Source organism: Elephantulus edwardii, unplaced genomic scaffold, assembly GCF_000299155.1.
Source record: "Elephantulus edwardii isolate Elephantulus edwardi_28Jun2011 unplaced genomic scaffold, EleEdw1.0 scaffold00098, whole genome shotgun sequence".
In the NCBI taxonomy this organism is placed as follows: Eukaryota; Metazoa; Chordata; class Mammalia; order Macroscelidea; family Macroscelididae; genus Elephantulus; species Elephantulus edwardii.
In genome coordinates, this window is record NW_006399848.1 from 9,826,676 (window position 1) to 9,848,902 (window position 22,227).

At 35.1% G+C, this 22,227-nt stretch overlaps 1 protein-coding gene across 4 annotated transcripts in view; it reads right to left on the reverse strand.

Annotated features, from left to right (window-relative positions):
• Positions 1-22,227, reverse strand: part of SGCE (sarcoglycan, epsilon) — a 91,665-nt gene that overhangs the window by 51,173 nt on the left and 18,265 nt on the right. For 2 of the 4 annotated variants that reach the window (XM_006891478.1, XM_006891479.1), the window contains exons 2-4: positions 12,791-12,913; positions 11,233-11,390; positions 4,377-4,449 (exon numbers count right to left, since the gene is read on the reverse strand). In XM_006891478.1, the coding sequence (XP_006891540.1) occupies positions 4,377-4,449; positions 11,233-11,390; positions 12,791-12,913 (354 nt within the window). Of the gene's footprint in view, positions 1-4,376; positions 4,450-11,232; positions 11,391-12,790; positions 12,914-21,972; positions 22,081-22,227 lie in introns of all 4 variants that reach the window. The other 2 variants (XM_006891477.1, XM_006891480.1) reach the window with 2 other exon arrangements.

The following is a 22,227-nucleotide window of genomic DNA, read 5'->3' on the forward strand; positions in this document are numbered from 1 at the left end:
GAGATATAATGAACCGTTAGCATTTTTGTCAATACTAAAAATTGCTAGTCCATTTATATCTGCGGTGAGTAGGTTCTGACTTGATGACACAGAATGATGACAACACATGAAGTACATTGTACTGCTTTAGAATTGGCAAATCTTCTTTCAAGCATATTATTTCATGTAATTATTACAACCACCATGGTGGTTTTATTTCCATTTGAACAGAGAAGGGAGATGGGGCAGAGATGTGTATTCTTTCTAAGACTGAAGACACCACAAAATATCTGCACTTGCTCTTTTGAGGTAGGCTGTATTATTACTTTCTAAAATAAATGTTAATTAAATTTTCAATAACAATTCCGGAGTCATGGCACTTCTACTATATTGACTATCACATAAGTAAATATTCTAGCAAAAAAGTAAATATTTAAAAATTCTTATAAAACTCAATGTAACAATTGTTAAAATTTTACTTGGCCTTTTCCCTCCTCCATAGTGTCCCATCAAAACGAAACATTTTTAAGTTAATGCCTTAAACCAACCTAATAAAATGCAGACATTTCAGCATAAGAAACTCTAAATTAATATGAAAATATTTTAACTTCATAAATTTTGGTTTTGGCCTAGGGAGCAGTTAAAAAACAGTATCTGTCATATTAAGTTTGTTCTATTAAGATAGATTCTTATCATTTGACAATATTTCCCTAATGTTATAAAAGAACATTTAAAAAGATTTCATATTTTAAGCATTAAAATTTTCTTGTATTTCGGGAGTATATTTACAATGAGACTGGCAAAGTGGCTTGAGCAAATTATCTTCTTTAATTCTAACTATAAGGCTGATGTGTTGTTACTTGTTGTCAAGTAAGTATTAATTCATAGTTGACCTCCCAGTGGTTTTTCAGAGACAGGAAATCACAACTGTCTATTCTTCTCCCATGGAGCAGAAGGTGACTTTCAACTGCCTGCCTTTGCGTTGGCAGCACACCTCCTTATCCAGTAGGTCACCAGAGCTCCCTATAAGGCAGATGTTTTTGTTACATACTGCCAAGTTGGAAATGGCTCATAACAGATCCTCCAACTGGTTTTAAGAGGCTCTTCTTACTCCAGTGAAGCAGGCAGTAGAATTGAACTGGGTGCTTTGGGGTTGGAAGCACCACTTCTTACCACTAAGCCACCAGAGCTTCCTATAAGGCAGACAAAGTACTACCATTTTTCTCCATACTTTCTGATGGGAAAGCTGAGCTTTGGAGAGGTCCAAGAATTTACTATCATTTTAAATTTTCTCTGGGTCACTATCAAGGGGAGTTAGCTTTACGGCACCTAACAACAACAAAGGAGATTGCCTAACTAGAGCACTGAAGAGAAGTTCCAATACATAGTGAAAACTAGTTATATATTAATTGTTGTTGTTAATTGTTGTCAGTCAAATCACCAGATGCTGGAGAAAGAGGGCCAATAATCTCCTGTGCCAGTCTGATTCAACTCCATCCACAGTAAGGAAGGGGGAAAAAAGTTCTGTCAGTCAACTCCAACTCATAACAGCCTGTGTACAGGGACTAAATGCCGTCCCAATTTATGTCATCCTTACAATCTTTGCTGTGCTTGAAGTTTGGCCTAATGATAATACTATGAATTAGCTGATGACTTCAATCCTTCCTTTAAAAGAAAAAAATTGCATCTGTTTCTGCATTTTACATAAATTTACAGCTGCCCATAGTAGTAACATGATGTATGTTCTCTGATGCATTTCAACAAAATGAATATATTAATTACATCTCCCACCCCAATCTAACAACTGAGTAAAGAATAAAAATTGTGTAATTAATAAATGAAATGTTGATGCCCTTATATCTCATAACGTCTCTGTTATCAAAGGACATTCAGTGCCAAAAGTGAAGTCAGGAATGAAAGTGTAGCTCCAGAGATTCCATGTAGACCTTTCTCCCCAGTGATTTATTGGTGCTCCCAGGCCTTCATCACAGAGGAGTCTTCTCTCCCTCCTATACTGTCATTTATTCTGCTATGACTTGGTTAAATGTGTTTGATTTAAAGGCCATCTGCCATCTTCTAAAATATGACAAATTTATTCTGTTTTATGCAGATACATTTCCTGTTTCACATGGATAAATGCATTTCCTGTTTTAGATAAATAGGAACTTAATCATGCTACATGTTTCTCCTCACAGCCAGAAATAGTATCATAGAAATGTGCCAGAAAGAACAGGTTTCTGGGAATAAATAGGATCATCCACATAAACAATATAAAATACAGTTTTTTTAAATATACCTAAAGTCTACCATCTTATTCAGCATGTTTACAGCTAGTTTTCTGAAAAAGCTTGTGAAACATTTTCCTTGTTATCAGTGCTTCTCTTTGGAGGGTGGTTATTTTCATTGTTACCCCCATCTCTGTGACCCAGTTCATTTGTGACTCTCTCAGACCTGCAGCCAACCCTCTCCTGCACCCCACCCTGCAGACCTCATAGCTGCCCGTTACTACCCAGGTAAGCACTGCTGCCAAGCCACCCAGGGATGAGTCACAATGTCTTTCTAACTTTGGGGAAATCCCATGTCTGCTATATTTGGACATCACAGAGGCCAAGAGAACAGTAGGCCAAATGACTGGTGGCCAGCCTCTGAGACACTGAAACCTACTTTAGAGACTTTCTGTACTATCCTTCAGCACCAGGTTGATTCTACTTGACCAGGGTCCCCTTAAATCTTTCAGTGCAGCAGGCCACAGGGCAAGGAGTATGTGTGAACATGATTATCCTTATAGTCACTATTCACTATTTCTTTTCCTAAACATCACCTGACAGAATTTGGCATAAGTGGAGGCCACTTCAAAGATAGATTTTTTGTCTATTTGCTCAGCTAGGCTGGTGTAGCTCCTAGGGAGTGGTGCTGCTAAACCAAGAGCAGTGCTTCTTTGGCTGTTTGACTCCTCCAGTGGTCCTGTGAAGAAAGCTGAGAAATGGCCTCCTTGTAATATACAGCCTTGGAAGCCCACTGGAGGAAGGGTCAACAATGAGGCACTGACTCAGTGCCGTGAGGTTTGAGTTTCTGAGACTTGTAAGGTCAAAAGAACGTCAGTTGTTTGGTGATTTTTGAAACAACTTTGGGCAAAGGAAGTGCAGTGGAATTGTTCTGAAGGAAGTAAAAATGGAGGAGTAAACCTTTGATCATCAGGACAGAACTGAAAAGCCTGGTTTATAGGAAATCTGCCAACCTTTCATTTAACAGTAGAGCTATTAAACCACTGCACTGCTGGGGGTCTTTTCTTTAGATCAAAAGCCTCTAAGTTACCTCTTGGACAGTCATTTGTAGGTTTCCATTAGTATACAGTATATAGACATTTCAACAACGGCATCTATTCAAGTGTCCATGTACAATTTGTACTGTGGAGGCCTGAGACTAGATTTAAGAAAAAGTCAGTCCATGATGTAGACTAGGTTATCTTTTAATATCTAGAATTCTAGTTTTGGTCCAAGAATAATAAAATATATTGTTGTTGTTGTTGTTGTGTATCACCAAGTCAGAACTGACTCAGGTGGCCCTCCACCAGGTCTTCAGAGGCAGTAAATCACACAGGAGTAGACTGCCCATGTTTTTCCTGTGGTGCAGCTGGAGAAACTGAATGATGTACCTTTGGGTTAACAGCACAACTCCTTACCACTAAGCTACCAAACATCATTTAATAGAATATGGCAATAATATAATATGATGAATTCCCAAGGAGAGAAGAACTCTGCCATTGTTCTGCTCATAATGGATATTCCAATCTTTCCAATTCAGAGTTAGGAAGTAGTCATCCTTGAGGCCAAGAAAAGTCTTCCTGCTCCCAACATTAACACCTACAAAAGCTCTTGTGAGGGATGGTGGTGGGAGGGTAGACAGAATCCTCTGTTCCGACCCACAGAACTTGTATTTGGCCTTACTTTTCATATATTAAGCTAATTTAAAATTTTAAATCAGTACGTTTGCATTGGTAAAGCTAAAATCCTTGAGGGGGAAAAAATCACTAAAGGAGTTTCAGTCTTCAAGAAATCTTAAGTATGTACATTATGACCAATTTTACAGAAGGTGTTTCACATTTTATAGTACAAGGTAATTTTACCCCAGTCTTTGTTGATTTATCATGAATTTCATTTATGATAGAATATTTTATGTTTGTATAATTGCTTTTGTGTTTTAATTGTACCAAAAAACCAACCCCAAGCAGTCACCTATCGAGGATGCACAAGGAACATGAATTTGCTTAATTTTCTCAACATTTCACTATTTATCATATTAGATATATATGGTTAACTTTATATAGTTATAAAAGATCATAAAAGAGACTCTTTGTAGATAAAGAAAAGACCATCAATGTATTTTTCCATACCTACCTTCTGCTGACATTGTATTAATGATCAAATTATGTCTTGCAGTCTCAAAAGTACGCCTATTGTAGGCAGTTATCTATTAGAGAAAGGAAATCATATTAAAGTGGAATGTTGACTTGAAAAAGGAAATTCATTAAGGACAACATAAAAAAGAATCACCATTCATTACATTTTCATGACTTAATTTACTTACAAAATACTCCTTCTCAGGGTAATAAGAACTCAAGAGCTTTTTAGCAAGATTACAAGAAAATAATTAGTCGAGCAAATTGAACATGCTGAAAAACCAAGTAAATTAAATCAGAAAGGCCCTTTCAGAAAAACTGTAGTAAGTACAGGTAGCAATACAGATGCATCATTAGTATGTGGATTAATCATTTTTAATTATGTGGCAGGACATTTTAAATTTCAAAAATGAAATACACAACTAAAGACCAATTTTTAAATGGATTCAAGGGTTATAATGGAAAACATACTTTTAAAAACAAGCACATCTCTCTCTGTGTTATTGGCATTTAGTACTGAACTGTACCTCAGCCAGTCCTGTTCCAATTAACAAGTTATATCTCACTTATGACGAGAGTAAAGCAGGAGTTATCATTGCTGGTGGTTTGCTTGTTTTGTTTTGTTAAAAAAAAAATGAAGGTCATGGCACATATTCAATAGCACAAATCAATTTCTTCACAGAGTCAAATATGAGAGTAAACATTTGCAGAGCCAATGAACTTACATCAATGTCAACTCAGAAAACAGGCATTGCATATAACAAACAAAGCCAAGGCCAACAACATGACGTATCTTCAAAAATTACAGATTAACAGACAGTAAATCATTCTGAACACATTTGCCGTACCTCAAAGAGCAAACGACTGTGCAAAAAGCTTAGAATCTCAGTGCTACACTTGAAGGAGAGACAAAAACTGTGGCTGACACAGAGACAAAAGAGGGGAGGGGGAAATGGGACTCAACTAAAAAGGAGGACCTTCAGCATTTTAAGCAGATTATCAAACATTTTTTACAACATCACAAATGTAACTCAAAGAAAATGTATTATAGACACTGGATACATTCTTCTCAGTTAGAACTATATAAAAAAATCAGTATTTTGTAATTAATAATTCCAAGTCATTAATGACATATTTAAAAAGTACATTTCTGAAAGGCATATTATTTTAAAAGTTGATAAAGAAAAATCTCTCTCCACAATTTGTCAAATTTCCATTGCATTTAATCACTTCTTTGCTGCTATCTGTTGAGGGACATGATTAACTAGGTTCATACTAAACACTAAAATTAAGACTAGCCAGTAAAATATGTTAGACAATATTGTTCACAAAGAAGTGAAAAACATGTAAAAATTATTATTTGGATCCTCATGATTTAAAAAATTCCCCTACCAAAGATGCAATCATATTTCCAATGGGAAACAAGTATCACTCCTCTACTATTTGTTATAATATCTTGAAGCCTCTGCTCAGAAAGGAAGATTAGATATTTTCAAACTAATTGCTATATTTTTCACTACTAGCGTGTTCATATATATCACAAATTTCATTACTGGAAATTTCATAAATTCTAATAAGACTTAAAAAAAATCCATAAGATCACTGGCTACTCAAGGGAGTGAAGATCATTTTATACTACGAAGAGGAATTTTATTATCTAAATTTACATTTAATGTTTAATTTTAACAGATATGGTAAATGGAGCCCTTCTATCAGTTCTAATGAGATACTGAAATACTCTAATATTCTCAATCAAATTCCACTTACTAGGATGATATGAAGACCTTGAGGGTAGTTATACGTGTGTGTCTGTTTTATTTTTAATCTCCTTTCTGGAACTTGGTTGGTCTATTTTATATGTTCAATGTTTATAGAATGAAAGAGTGAATTAGTGGGTTTATGTATTATCAAATATTAGTCTAAGATAAGTGAAACTCAAAAAAGATACGCAAAACTTTCTTCACTACTTTAATGATATTTCAAAATACATGCTGCTAGGTGTTGTCAAACTGATTGCAACTAATAGTAGCCACCAGTAATGAACTCTAACTGTCCCTTAAGGTTTACTTGTCTGTAACATTTACAGGAACAGATTGCAGCTGCTGGATGCGTTTACACTACCAACCTTTCAATCAGCAGTGTGCTTAACTGTTGTGAAATTAGTAACAGATATGCATGTCATGTATGAATTGTAAAAATGAGTGATTTACAGAGAAATCACTACTTGGTTATATGAATGATCTGCTAAATGCATTATCTTCTAATTTTTACCATTATCTCCTTACTCTATTAATAAACAGTAAGGTGCAAGAATATAATGAATGCTTGTTAACCCCGTCAACATGCATGCACTTCTCTCCCACTCAAGTGCCCTCTCTCTCCAACCAGAAATAAGCATGTATGTCATAAAATGTACTCTTGACTATTCTTGTTTCTGGGGATTTTTTTGATATATATATATACACACATATATATAGTATCATACTGGATTTTATCTTTTGAAATTGTTTTCCTCCCTCCTCTCCCACCTCCCACACTATATTTACAACATCCAGCCATGTTGCTGGGCAAGCTTAAGTTCATTGTTGCTGTACATGCTAACTATGAATATATCATCATCTGTTCTCTTGGTTGAGGTCTCCACAGTTTTATGGGCTTCCAGTATTAACATTCTAAGACTTAAAAAATTAAGCATACAAATAAAATCCAACACAGTCTAAGGTAAGTGTGGCTTGGAAGAAGTGCAGAGAGACTGTTCCTCAAAAGTGAGGATGGTAAGAGTGTCTCACATACATTGGGCATGGTATCAAGAGGTGCCAGTCCCTGGAGAAAGACACCATGCATGGTAAAGGGTCAGCTAAATGTGGAAGACCTTCAACAAAACAGACTGACATAATGGCTACAACATCAGCACGAAGCACAGGACAACTGTGAGATGAGTGCAAGACTGGGGAGTGTCTCATTCTGCTGTATACCGAGTTGCTACGAGGACTACCACCTAACAACAAGAGGGTTTTGGGATGTTATCATCATGGTAACATAACTCCAAGTGGGAACCCTGGTGGCCCACCGGGCAAATTGTGTTGTGCTGCTGATCCAAAGGCACGTAGCTCAAACCCACCACCAGTTGCTCCAAGGGAGAAAGATGAGTAATTTCCTCCCATATGATTTAGTCTCAGAAAATCTGCTACAGGTTCAACTGCTAGTCAGTTCTAAAGTGACAGCACGTAACAACAAACAAGGGGTCACATGAAAGGGTTTCTTCGAGGGATCTAGGACTGCTGAATCATGGAGTGCGATGACACTCAACGAAGACGCTATTTTCCAAAGTAGTTGTACCAATAGTCATATCCACTTGCAGTGAGCTTTCAAATAAGGGTACAGTTCTCATTGTGGTCTTGATTTAATTTTTTCTCTTTATTGATACAATTCAGCCTTTTCACTTGCATTTTTTTGCATTTATATCTCCCCTTCAGTAATGTCTATTCATGCAATTTTATTTTTTAATTGCAGGATTTCTTTTTGTATTTTAGATACAACCTTTATTCAGCTATAAGTATTAAAAATATCTTATTGTTTGTAGCTTGAATTTTATGATAGCCTTTTTTTAAAAAAAAATTTATGATAGTGTCTTTTGATGAACAGAAGTTCTCCAACTGAAACTGTAAAACCTCGCTCAAATTAAAAAAAAGTTACTTAAATCTTTCCCTACTCTAAAGTCAAAATGGTAAGTCTATATTTTTGTGTAACAGTTTAAAGAATTTGCTCTTCCTATTTAATCTGTATTAAATACATTTAACTCATATATCCAATTGACCATACACCATAAGCAATTCATATTGTGTTTGATATGAAAAATCTAGTCTTACTTCAAGTTTTTTCCATATGAATAAACATTTTACTGAAAAATCATAAAACATACATTCTTTCCTCTCATAAGCTGCAGCACCATCTGTATGTACATACTATGTGCACCACAGTTTCTTAGGATGAAGGATTTATTTCTTCACTCTCTAGTTCCTTCATTGCTCAATTTTTCTCTTCCTGAGTCTATATAACTGCAAGGTGTTTACTTTAGGTTTATAATATATTTTGACTTTCAGAGGGCAAGAAACTCTTCCTACCCTCACAGTTTTCCCTCTTTGAAACTGTCTTGATTCTTCTTTCCTTTAGTAGTATAAATTACCGAATCAGATTACCAAGTTCCATGAAAAATTGTATGGAAATAATCTGATTAGAATTGCATTGAATCTACTGTTCAATTTAAAAAAAGTGATAAATGTCTTCTTATCACAGAATCTTCTTATCCTGGAGTAAAATACCTTTATGCTTATATAAGGGTTTTTTGAACATCAATAACATATTTTTCCTAGATAATTTATTATTTTTGTTGCTATTAGAATTAGTATCTTTCAAAACATGAATTTCATCAATCTTTGTTATCCACATGTAGAAATGGAATTGAATTTTTATATTAGCCTTATAGCTGTACTCTTACATTACCTAGGATTTTAAATATTCTAGATTCTCTATATCACTGACTTTTCCATTGTTTTTCTTTTCAATCCTCATATATTTATTCCAATATATTCTTTATTAGATGTGATGGAAGAGATCATCCATATTTCCCCCTCAATTTAACTAAATTCCTCCATGTTTTCTTATTAAGAATAGGAATTTTTGGTAATTTTTACTACAATTAAGTTAACAAAGTTCACTTCTATAACCAATTTGATGAGAGGTTTTTGGTTTTGTTTTTATTATTATGAATTTACTAAATGCTTCTCCACATTTCTCTAAGCTGTTATTTAAATTTGGTGTTCTATATTTGTCTATTTCTTTTACACCCTTTATTGGACTCTTTAAAAGCTTATTTTGGCAGTAACTTAACCATTTTTTTTTTCTTAAGCTACACGTCTACATTGCTTTGTGAAAGTAAATTTATATATAGAAATCACTGCAAAACCATGTTAATTAATGCAAACATCAATTGGAATGGAAAACAACTTTCCCTTAGCCAACATGTGAGCTCACACACACAGTCTAGGGCTGACAAGGCATCAATCCCCTTTAAGTTTTTACCAAGTAGAAAGTCTATCACTCAACACCTGTAAAAGCCCCAGCAATCTCTCAGTTTTCATGTTGCTAGCTGGTCACTATCAGTTAATACTGTGGAGTTAAACTGCTACATTAGAATCCAAGATCCTGGAGGCATCAAGACCTAAAATGTGAGTACTTAGGACTTTTCTGCTGATGTCATTATCATTCAAAATTTGGAGGGTGTAATAAACAGTGAAACATTTTTAGCTTGTAGGCTCATTCTTTTTTTCTTCCCTTTTATAGTAAAGGTTTAATAACATTTAAAAAAATTTCTAGTATCTTCCACATTCTCTTGGGCTACCCCTTTTTTTGAAGGTGAGCAAATATGGATCTCTTCCAGTCAGTTGGCCAGGTAACTGCCCTCCAAATTTCTTGGCACAACTCGGAGAGCACGTCCAAGGCAACATTTGCCTATTGAAATAGGTCAACTGCTATTCCATCAATTCCTGGGCCCTTCCCCCACCCCCTAACTCCTTGAGTGCAGCTTGAACTTCCTCCTTCATCACCAGACACTGTTAGTATCATGAGTTGAGTTGCCAACTCAAAGGCAAGAGGTGCCTTGAGGTAAGAAACTGAGCAATCCCCTCCTGAGCAATTTACAGCCTCTGAAGATCACTGGAGGGTCAACTATGAGCCAGTTTCGACTCCAAGGCAATGAGTGAATTCTTTGAAGGTTACTTCTAGAATAAAAGCTATACATGGCTTACAGAGTCCTCAAAGACCTCTGTTTCTCCCGACATCAAAATCTTAGTTCCCATCCTCTGTACACTGGGGTGCATCCTGCACTGTAATCACACCTGCAGTCCTCTAAGCACACTGTGGTTTTAAATACTTTCCTGACTTAGATGCAGCTTCCTCTGTTTAAGTCAGGCTTCCTTATATTTTGTAAACAATTTATCCTATCACGGAACTGCATCAAGTAACACCTTTTTAGTATAGCTGCTGTAGTGCTGGCAAAATACATTTCCCTTGCAGCTCTCTAATAGGAATCTTTGAATCATAATGGCGAAGAGCAGTGAATATTCCAGGGACTGCTAAAAGATCAAACAAATTCTTTTTGGGAAAAGTGCAACCAGAGTGCTCATTAAAGGCAAAGATGGTGAACTTCACCTCACATACTTTGGGCATGTTGTTAGGAAGGGCTAGTCCATGGAAAAAGATATCCTGCTGGGAAAGGCAGGAGAAAAAGAGCAAGATCCTCAAAAAGATGGACTGACACAGTGATTAAAACAATGGGTTTGAGCATGATGGAGATGGTGACAATAGTTTAGGATGGAGCAAGATTCAGATTTGTTGTTCACAGAGTAAGCTAGGAGTCATATTCGATTCAAGGGCACCTCAACAACAACTCAAATCCCTGAACTGAAAAGACATAGCAAGGCTCATCTTTCTATTATCTGTACCTAGTAGAACCCCATATGTAATGAATACTTATATTTCCATGACCATGAAATTTCAAATTAAAAAATGCAGCAAACAAGTGTTTCAAGTTTACTTACATTCAGTTTCTTAAATAGCTTTCCTAATACAGTAATTACTTTACTTCTTTAAAATGTCTTTGAGAATTTTTTCCCCAAATTGAGAATGTTCCTTTTCATATGAAAGAATAAAACAAAAAAAAATGTTGGATATTACTAGAAAGAAATAGTCTATTTAAAAATATTATGTTAAAAACCATGTACATTTAAAACTCAAATTACCAAGGAAAAAAAAAAGTAAAAAATAAAGTATCATTTGACTCTCTATGTAATTACCTCAATGATTGTTGGCTTCCCCACACTTTCAGCTGTTGGAGATCCATATAGAACTCCATCACTATAAGGAGTCCTTTGGATATATCGAAGCCATCCAGGTCGGTCTGGATAACCCATTAAATTTGTGTTAAATGTTATGGGGTCATTACTAATCTCTCCTAGATATAAGAGGATATAAGAGAATTATTTTCAAAATTCTATATTGTTTCAATGAAAACACTTTTTATATAAAAAACTACAATCTTATGGGGTTCCCCCCCATATTATGGCAATCTGAAGAGGAAAAAAAAAATCTGGGAATTTAAATTATGTTCTCATGTAAAAAAAACAGCCATTTGGTTCTGTAGTTTGTTTAAAAATCTGATATCACACACACACACACACACACACACACACACACACACACACGTCAATGTAGAAAAATAAAATATCTATGATTTTTCCCCCTTTGGTTACTTAGTAGTGGGGCAATGCAGTCAGAGCTACAACAATTTCAGAAAAATCATGTAATCATATTATTATTCTCATATTCTTGAGAAGCTTAGATACACACTTCAATTAATCCAAAATGGTATCTTAATATTATATAAGTATCATCAGCACAAAAATGATATAATTTTAAAACACTAGAAGATGGGATGAAAACAACTGTTAATAAAGCCAAAATGACTGTCATAATAATAGCATTTACTAGTAATACATAAGAATAACAACTATATCATTATTAGCATGTACTTGCCCTGTGCTAAGTATTTTATAGGCACATATCACTTGATTCCTGTAACATACTTACTATAATCAGTAGATCTCATTAAATTGATGGAATATGTAAATTAGAGAGGTAACTTTTTGCATGGTCATAGTAAACAGTAAAAGAAGAACTTAAGTCCAGAGCTGATTCCTGAAATAAGGCTCTTAATTACATGTTCCCTTTTCAAATTTTTTATTTGCTGTTCAAAAGTTTAACCAAAATAGTTTCACAAAACAAAATGTGTCATAAGAAAATAGTTTTTAACAATTCATAAAATGACATTTGACACTTTATTGGCAATTGATAATAAATAAACAATTTCCTTAATTGTAGGAAAAAGGTTACTATCCATTTTCCTATGACAAAGTTAGGCAAAATGATCCCTTATTTTTAGTTTTCTGAGAATTCTTTAATATATTTCATTCTCTTCTACAACCTAAGTGATTTTCCAAAATTCAAACTTCTATGGAAAAATTTGAGTCTTACTATAGAAAATCATAATTATCTAACTAATTATTTTCCAGGTACGTAGGACTCAAGAGTGAAAATCTAGAACTACGCTTTCTTCAAATTAAAAAAAAAATTATTTCTATCCTTCTATAATTAGATTCCTAATTTCAAAGGAACAATGTTCTACAATTATCAATTTATCACTTATCTAGGCCATTCAAAACTATGTTATTGATGTTTGCTCATATACTATTCTAGATTATGCACAATGAATAAAAGGGGAAAAAGTAGTAAATTAACTATTTTCCTGTCTTCCTCCTAATCCTCACCGCCCCCCTCCCAATAAAGAACACATACCAGGTTTTGGGTAAGGTGGAAATTCTCCCTTAAAATATTCTCTTTCCAAAACATGAACAAAAAGGACTCCAGCAGATGGGTAAACATTACGATCAGAGTGCGCCTTGGAGAAAATAGTGTACACTGTAAACAAAGAAAAGAGGTAGATATATAATGCAACATGCACTTGATAACACATCTTATGCTATTAATAAGCTTGCACTAGCAGAATGTCTGGGAAAACGAAAGTACTACACAAGGTATTAGTGCTTATTTTAAAGGTAAGTGATTTTAAAAACAAAATCCTCCACTCGATATGCTTGCAGGGTTTTTCAAATGTTATATACACAAAATTAGGTACATTTAATATTTTAAGTTGTTATTAAATAGCAAAGACATATATTCACATATTTTTGTGATTTCTTGAAATGATTGTGTCCCCTTCAAAAGAAATCATGTGAACTGACCAATTACATAATTGCTGCAGCTAGTTTGTTTTTTAAAAAATGTAAGTACATAGAACAAGTGTATTAGACTATATAGACTGCCAAAATTTATGAAGCAATTTTCACATAAACTTGTAAAACTATACTGGATACCTTTACCAGCCCATATCTCCCCAAGAAATTATTTATTCTGTTTTCCTTGATCTTGACATTTTGAACAATGCAAAATTATGCTACATCCTACATAAGCAATGACAAAGATATAACTTAGTCCAAATATTTTTTTAATATTAAGATGGGGCAGATTTTATGATTTATTGGTTACTTAAGATATATTAGTGTAGGCACATAAAACGAGTCCAATTGGTTTGATAAGTTTCCTCTACTGTTTTTCTTGGAGTACCATCACCCCACCAACATATCACTGCCATTATTCTTATCTCCACAATCTCCTTTGGGTTTCTATCTTTCTAAAGAGCTAACTGCTGCAATTTTTAGACAAATAAAGCTTATCAAGCTAGGTCTTCCTCTTAGTCATTGATGGATTTGTAAATGCAGTCATTAACCTTAAACTCCAAGGCTGCTTACTTTCAACTCACAACTTACTAAAAGCCATTAAGTTTTTTAGAAGAAAAAAAAAAGAAAGAAAAAAAGAACTCCCATAAAATGTTTCTTTAATCAGTGAAAAATTTGTCCTTGCAATTTTGTGGAAGACAGAAAAAACAGGAGAACTGAACTAAAATATTTGGCTTGTAGCTCTGTGCCTTCAAAGCATTACTTCTAAAAACATAACTTTACAGGCTATGTAATAGAAGGAAGGAAACTGCAAGTTAGATTTAACTCAGGTATTTAGTAAGACTCCCATTTTCACACTGGTATTCACAAGAAGTCTTCCTATGGCATTGAAAATACCCAGCTTCTACAGAAGAACAACTTACCTGTAGAAAGATGACATAGTTAATCACACAAAAATTTTAAGAATGAGGTAAACTCCACAATGTGCCCTGAATGGTAAATGTGACAAGGAATATGAAGATAAAGGAGACTCAATCCTGACTTTCCCTGAGTATGCCATCTGGTTAGGAGACCAATGTACCACTAACAAACCGGCAATAAGAAGCTCTGGTTACTTAGCATGAAAACACATTGCAGTTTACTGCTGGGAAGATATACAGCTTGGGAAAGCCAGTGCAAGGTCACTAAAAGTTTAGATTGACTCAGTAACAGTGGGGGGTTTAACGAGATAGCATCCCAGCAGTATTATCTGTTTGGTAATAACTGGTGGGGGGGAAAAACACATGATAAGGAGTTGCAACCAATGCAGAAAACACCGGCAAAAATGTTATGTAGGAAGCAAAACTCTGAAATTCAAGAGATTTCAGTGGCGTAAATAGAAGTACAACATAGGATACTATGAAGTGATTTCAAGACAAAATCATACCAATTTTGCCAGATCCTGTGGTACATGTAAGGTACAGGCAAAAGCCTGTAAAGACAGCAACTGTCATATTATAAGGAGTTTTGAACTCCTGATGCAAAGTTATTTCAACCTCTCAGAAAAGATGTTTAAACTCAGGATTGCAACCCTACCACTTAAACAGAAGAATAAACTGAATAATCTCTAGATAGATCTCTTAAGATTTTATTACATTTCTCCATCTAGAGATTGAAAACACCTTGAAGTTCAGTGCTTTTTATCCTTTCTATTTGTTCAGCACTCATAAAAGACTTTCTCATAAAAGAGAATAGCACATTTTATCCTTTCCTCAGTATCTCCTGAACAGATAAACTTGATGTAGGTAAATAAGTCATCCTCTCGTGGTTGCGGATTAAATACATGTCATATGTAATGAAGATTTTGTTTTTTGCAATTTCAGTTAATTATCACTTGTCTGTAGCACTTTATAATTTACTATCATTTATCTACATTGTAAACTACTGAGTGCTCCTTAGCTTTTGCTTCTATAAAGTAATTAAATGCTAGGATTTGGGTTGGGTTTTGTTTTTTTCTTTTTAAAAAACAAAAACTTTCAACAGTGCTTCTATTAAATAGCATTCAGCTACTTCTATTTTATACATAAGCCTGAACAGCGTCTGAAATGGAACAATAAAAGGGTACCTGCAATTTCATATCTTCTCATCCCTAACCATAGTATAGAACATTTCAGTCTCTACTCCCATTAAACACAGATTTCTGTGATCTACAGCTATAAGCCACTATCTACCAAAGCTCTTGTGGGCTTTCAGATGGCATGCACATTTCTTTATCCGTATGTACCCAAGTGCCTTTCTACAATGCACTGAACTGCATACTTGCTGGACAGTTACCTTGGCAACTGCACAGTGAAGTGTGCTTCACTTTTAAGTGTAGCATGCCATTCACTTCGAGAAAAACATGATACAGATGTATGACACATTCACCATCTAGAAATGGAAAATGACTAAGCCACTGTTTTGTTTGTGAAAATACTCCTTCCTTTCTGTACCATCAGTTTGAATTATGGGCACCCACGCAATATTTTTCAAGAGGTGCACTTTAACTTTTTGCCACTTGTTACTTGCAGAGCAGAGCCAACGGCACCTCCATAGAGACTAACTGGGCAGTGTTTGTACCTATGCTTCCTTTCAAAAACAACAACACATAGAATTAGAAGCTATAGGTTCTTGTTCTGGACATGAGCTGCAGAGTGGTCAGCACCAACCCCCCCACTAAGACTGCTGCTAACAGTTAACACATGTTGCACTTGTACATCCCTAGGTACGACCCACAAACTATCAGCTTCAAGCATACTTTTTTCCCCTACAGCAATTCTTGAAAATCAAACTTAACGTCATGCCAACTATCCACAATATAAGATCTAATAATCTTGGAAATCAATGTGTGCATGATGCCATGCTAATTAATCTAAGGTCACTGGGTCTGGCCTCTCTGTGTATCGCACGGCTTTGCAGTCTTTTATGGCTGCAAATCTGTTACCTCTGCAAACACATGCCACTGGACTCAAACAAAACTGGAAACCTGTGTGTGGCTAGATCTGTATAAATCCGCCACCATTAATGGGAAAAACAATTAAATCAAAAGCCCAAGACACAGGGGATCAAAAGTAGCATCTTCAAAATAGCCAGCTTACTTAGATTCACAAAGTCTGAAAATTCCTGAAGACAGGCAGTCACATAAACATTCTGTAGGGAAGAAAACATACCGTACCATGTATGTGTGTATAATAAGACCCAACACAACAACAGCCACATAGATCTAATCCAATGTCTTTTTTCACCGTGCTATCAAAATTGTGTTCATGAAATCTAGTCTCTGCACTTTTTAATGATCAGATACTAAAACTATAGACCATTTCAATGTTTAGATATTACGTGATGGCAGAAAGCCAAGAACAAGTGTAACAGAATGTGACAGTGGCAGTATGAAATAAGATCTCAAACTAACTTAACAATACTCTGTATTATTAATAGTCTATTTGAGGGGTGTTTTTTGTTTCTCTCTGAGAACATTATGGAGATAAAAAATATAAGGGTATGAGTTTGTGTGTTTATTTACAATTATCTAAAAACAAAAGCAAATTTGGGTATATTTGGCAGATATTTTTAAAGAAATCTTTTAAATTTTTAAAGAATTCTATTGGTGCATTGCTAATGAAGCTATGGAAATCAACTCTCAGCTAGTACATTAATTATTCTTGATAGCACATTCTTGTGCATAGGAAGGCATGCAGTTCCCTCCGCAAACATACACATGAGCCAGAGCACACTATCAGTCGTTTCTCTGAATCAAGAAAAAGTACATGGCTGTAGAGACAAAACAGTTGCTAAAGTGTGACACCTTGCAAGTCCCAGCTAGATTTAAATTGCAAAGCAATCTTCCTCAGTCTAGAATCTTTGAGAAGTCATCAAGTGTTGTCGATAGTCATGTTCAGGTGACCTTTATCAGGCATCTACTATGTGCATGTCTTTCTTAGATGCTTTATCAACAAATTAATAGTTTTTAAAAGTCCATTTGTAGCGTAATTGTCTGATTTTCAAGCCTGAAGAGAGTGTAGCAAATTTCAGTTTACCAGGAACCCCAAGGACCAAAGCACTCCCAGCTGTTTTCTAAGTGCTCAGTGGTCGATCCTTTTTTCATGACGGTTTAAGGTCATCATTTTGCACATCAATTACTGCACTCTGCGCTATTATACAGAGACAGCTGCCCTTATGGACTGTTTGGGTGCCTTGTCATTTACCGATCACTTTAGCGGGTTGCAGTCTGCAATGCTTTTTAAGGTTGTGTGTTTTATAGATTTTCTGTTTTCTCCTCTACGGACAAGTTGTCAGCTGTCATTTCTCATTGCTATCAGAAGGTTTCTATGGTAGCTTCTCTAACCCTCCTAATTTGCTGCTATTAATCGGCCGTGGGCTGAGAAACCAGACTACCAAATGAAGTGGAGGAACGTGCAAGTGGAATTGCATGGAAAGTGCAAATACCTGCCGCCTTCAATGCACTCCTGGCTCTCGTTAGATGTAAAACACAGCAGCCTGCATTTCTAGCATTTATTTTGGCTGCCCTCAAGCATTTTGGGAGCAAATTTCCTGGTTCTTCGTTGACCAGAAATAGGTGATGTTATCATAATTGGAATGGAGCCATTACTTGAGGTGTCAATGGTATAAACTCTATATTGAATATATTCTAAAATAAATATTAACACAACCTGTGTATTATGTAAACATGGCCTGTCATATTAACGTGACTAAAACTATTTTGATATGTGGGGAATATGAGAAGTGGAAAATAACAAAGTGATCGACTGATTCAATGATAAATTACCTATGTTGCTTTTATGTGTCTTTGAGTTGATTCTGATTCAATAGCAATTACTAAATCGGCCTAAAGATGCCATAACAAACAATTAACAAGTAACTTACAAATAAGAAATTAAAGTAAATTAAATAAGAAATTAAAAGTCAATTTTCATTTCAATTTTGTTAATTTTACTCTCATGTCCAAAAAATGTTAAGTATATAACACCATTCCAAGAAGCTGCTACCAAATAATTGGATTTGATTATGAAAAATGAAACAAATTTTTTATCACTTCATTTAGGAAACTAATTTCAGGGTTTTCACATATTGCTGTATTTATTCATGGTTTCCTTTGTCATTTATTTTTTAACATGTTATTTCTGTAATCAAACTGAAATTTAATTATTAAGCCAGATAATCACTGCAGGGGGAAAAAATTAAGAGGCATCAATATCCAGGTACATGACCTGTTTCCTTTCTCATTAAGGTTTACTTTGTATTTGATCAATTTAGTGTTATAAATCTTGGCTTTGAATCAAAAGCTTTTCTCAGCCATCTGCCCTTCACCTTTGAGTTTACTCAATATCAAAGCACTCATGGCAGGCCATTCAGTTTCTGGTGGTCAGCTATTCTTTCTGTTTGTCTCAGGTAATTAGTTCACCTTGCTTAGGCTGTAGATTTATCATAAGAACAGCTCTGGATTGCCTCTTCTACAGTTTTCTAAGAGAGTAACGACTACGTTTCTTTACATGTGCTAGTACTGAAACCACTACTTGGTTCTGCAAGAAGTCTATCTCCCCGTTCACCCCTAACTAAAGCACTTTAATTGTCCTAAACTGGAGTTACATGTCTTGATTTTCTAAATACTAATTGCAGGGCTTTATTTCTACTTCCTCCATTTCTTAAATGTCAGCTGGAAAGAGGTTGCAAACCACTGTTAATTGATGATCAATAACCTTAGTCTCACAGAATGCTATAGTTGAAGAGGCCTTTAGATGTCATCCTATTTGGGCATGCAACTATAGTTCCCTAATATGAAAGCATAGCACTATTGTTTGCTAAGCTGGGACTAGCCTCAGTATTCCCAAACTCAAAACAACCCAAACTCACTGCTGCCAAGTGAATGCCAACTCACAGAAACCCACAACAGAACTGCCCCATAGGGTCTCTGAGGCTGTAATCTTTATAGAAGTATATCGATCTTCCACAGAGTGGCTTGTGGGTTTCAACTATTGACCTTTTGGTTAGCAACCAAGGCTTCTTTCATTGTCCTACCCATAGAATTCCTAACATTTGCCACCAATCAGAATTGGCCCATAAAGTAAATCTACTGAAAGTTGTTTTCCTGAAAAGTCCAGTCTTATGATTTCTAAACCACACAACTGAATTCAAAATGACTAAACTATGAGTACACTCAAATTTGTCAGAATTCTATTTACAGTAATGATAACAGCATACCATAGGAGTCAAGAATAAAATAAGGCGCAACAGAAAATTATACTAAAAATAATTGCTACAAGTATATAAATGGCCTCATAGTCTTTTGTTCTATTATGGAGAAACTGCAAAAGACAACTATGATTCATGGTTAAGAATGTCCCAAGGACTCCACCTTTTGAAATGTGAAACAGCATTTAACACGTTGCCACACACTTTTAAATTGACGACCGTGATCAGAAACACATTTTTTCAATATATTACTGAATAATTAACAAATAAATGCATTAGTACATTTTGTACGAATGATATTCCTTTTTTATTAATTAAAATCTGCAGGACTTCTATATCCGTCATTTGCAGCAATGCGTTAAAATGATCTTCCTACACTAGTTACTGCTGTTATCTAATATCATTATTATAAAGAGAGTGAATAAACTATCTTCAAACAGTTTATGAAATGTATTTATTCTCTTCATACTTTGATAATTTAGAACTGTAAAGGTTAAGATTTTAATGGGACGAGGAGACCAAGAAAGGAGAATAATCTAAAGAATGAGTTCAAGAGAGACTGAGGAAGATTAAATTGTGTGGTACCCCAAATTGGTTACCTCAGTAGACTAATTTTTATTTTGAGAACTTTAGTATCTGTCATATCCCAAAAAATCAGTTTGAGGTACACAAGGAAGATGATGTTTGGAATTAGAAGAGAAAGATGCCTCTTGGAAATTTTAAAATATGCTATGTATTTTTCAATTGCTTTACATGCATCTGAAAGTTGGACAGTGAATAAGGAGGAGTGAAGAAAACTCAGTGCCTTTGAGCTGTGGTGTTGGGGGAACAATACTGAATATTCCATGGACTGCCAAAAGAACGAGCAAATCTGTCTTGGAAGAAGTACAACTGGGGTGGTCCTTAGAGGCAAGGATGGGGAAACTGCATCTCATATACCTTGGGCAAATGGGGGTGGGGGTAGGGAAGTCCTTGGGAAAAGACATGATGGTGGAAAAGGCAGAGCACCAGCAAATAAAGATGACCCTCAAAAAAGACAGGATGACACAATGGCTTCAACAATTGATTTGAAGATGGCACAGGACAAGACAAAGATCAGATCTACTGTTCATAGAGTTGTTATGAGCTGTAGTTGACATGAGTCTTGGGACAGTACATTTAAGAATAGAACGTTAAGTGATGCCTATATTGGGTTTGAATAAGAAAGCAAATCAAACAGAACTAGAGAAGCATAACTAATGAGAGTTCTAGGGATCAAAGTGAAAGACACTGAAGAAAAGAGAAAGAATGACTACAATTAGTACAAAATTATGTTCAGAAGACTATTTGTGGAACCAGGCCTCAGAACAGCTCCAAAGTCCCTCAGAGATAACAACAGAAGTACAATGGAATTCCTAACCACAAGATGACCAGAGCTCTCGTCTTACAGATAAAAGTAAATTTTTATTCTTAAAAAAACATACTAAGGATGAAGGTGTCATAGAGAGCAGGGTGGGTTATATTTTCAAATTTTCTTCCTACAATGAAACAAATTTGGGAGATAGGGAATCTAGCTGAAGAATAATTTGGTGCTTCCTAGAAAAGAAGCTGGTGACAGAAACTTCTGGGACTTAGGAAGAAAATAAGGTAAACTGATATTTGGGATATTTTTTTATCTGGCAGTAATGTCATTTTACCATATATAGTTACTGATTGGGTTTTTTTTTAAAAAAAATAAAGCTATTTTGGTTTTCACAGACACATTATTTGTCAGAAAGTTTTAGAAACAATTCTACTAATGCCTGAGACCACAAGCAGCCAATAGTTTGAGGGAGAGGGTAAGAAGATTATTCAACAATCAAATATAAGAAGGAAAACTTCACTTAATAGATATTTAGAAAACAACTAACATTTTGACTGCTAAATAAATCTTTTCCTCCCTCAAAATCCAGATTATTTCCAAGGTCTTAGCATACGTGTTTTTGCATTTATAGATAAGGAAGAAAAATTTAAAAGGGATAATCAATCATTTAAGGGTCATGTCCTCTTTCCAATAGAAAACAATTGCCAAGTAATAATTCAACGGCAAAACATGTCTGTTTTGTCTGAAAACAAAAAAGGCAACTAAAATTAGCCATAACATTTCATGACCACTTTTTCCCCGAAGGCTATACAATTGCTTTCGACAACTGATGTATGTTAAAGGCATTTCTTAACATTTTAAATAAACTGTTATAGTAGCCACACTGTGATGATTTTTATAAGTGACACGATAAAAGTGACTGGGTAAATGGCAATAACAGGTTAAAAACATAGAAATTACTTATAGATTAAAAAGGCAAAACTATAAGAAAAAGGGGAAAATCTTAGAAAATAATGTATTAAAGCAAGGAGGAGCAGAAGTTTTAGAAGATTAGAAAAACACTTTTAATTAATTTGTCAAAAACAAACCCACAAAAAAGTTACTAAAAAAGCAAAAGCTGCTGGAAGCAGACATTAGTCCAACAGGAATACAGTTTTACCACCTAAACTCACCATCTTTCTTCCCAGCAGCCACTTTCCTGCTGATAACAAAACTGTTGGCCTGTTTGGTCTTCCAGTTAACTGTTCCATTTATGCCACCAGCACAGCTTAATAAAAAAACTTTTCAGAATAAAACAAATGTCAAAAAGTGAAATTAATGTCAGATTACAAATGACTATCACAGATCTCCTGGTTTACTGGGATCAGATTCTGCCTAGCCCAGCAAGCTGCTTAAATCTATTCAGTAATATTTGTTGCACGTCTACA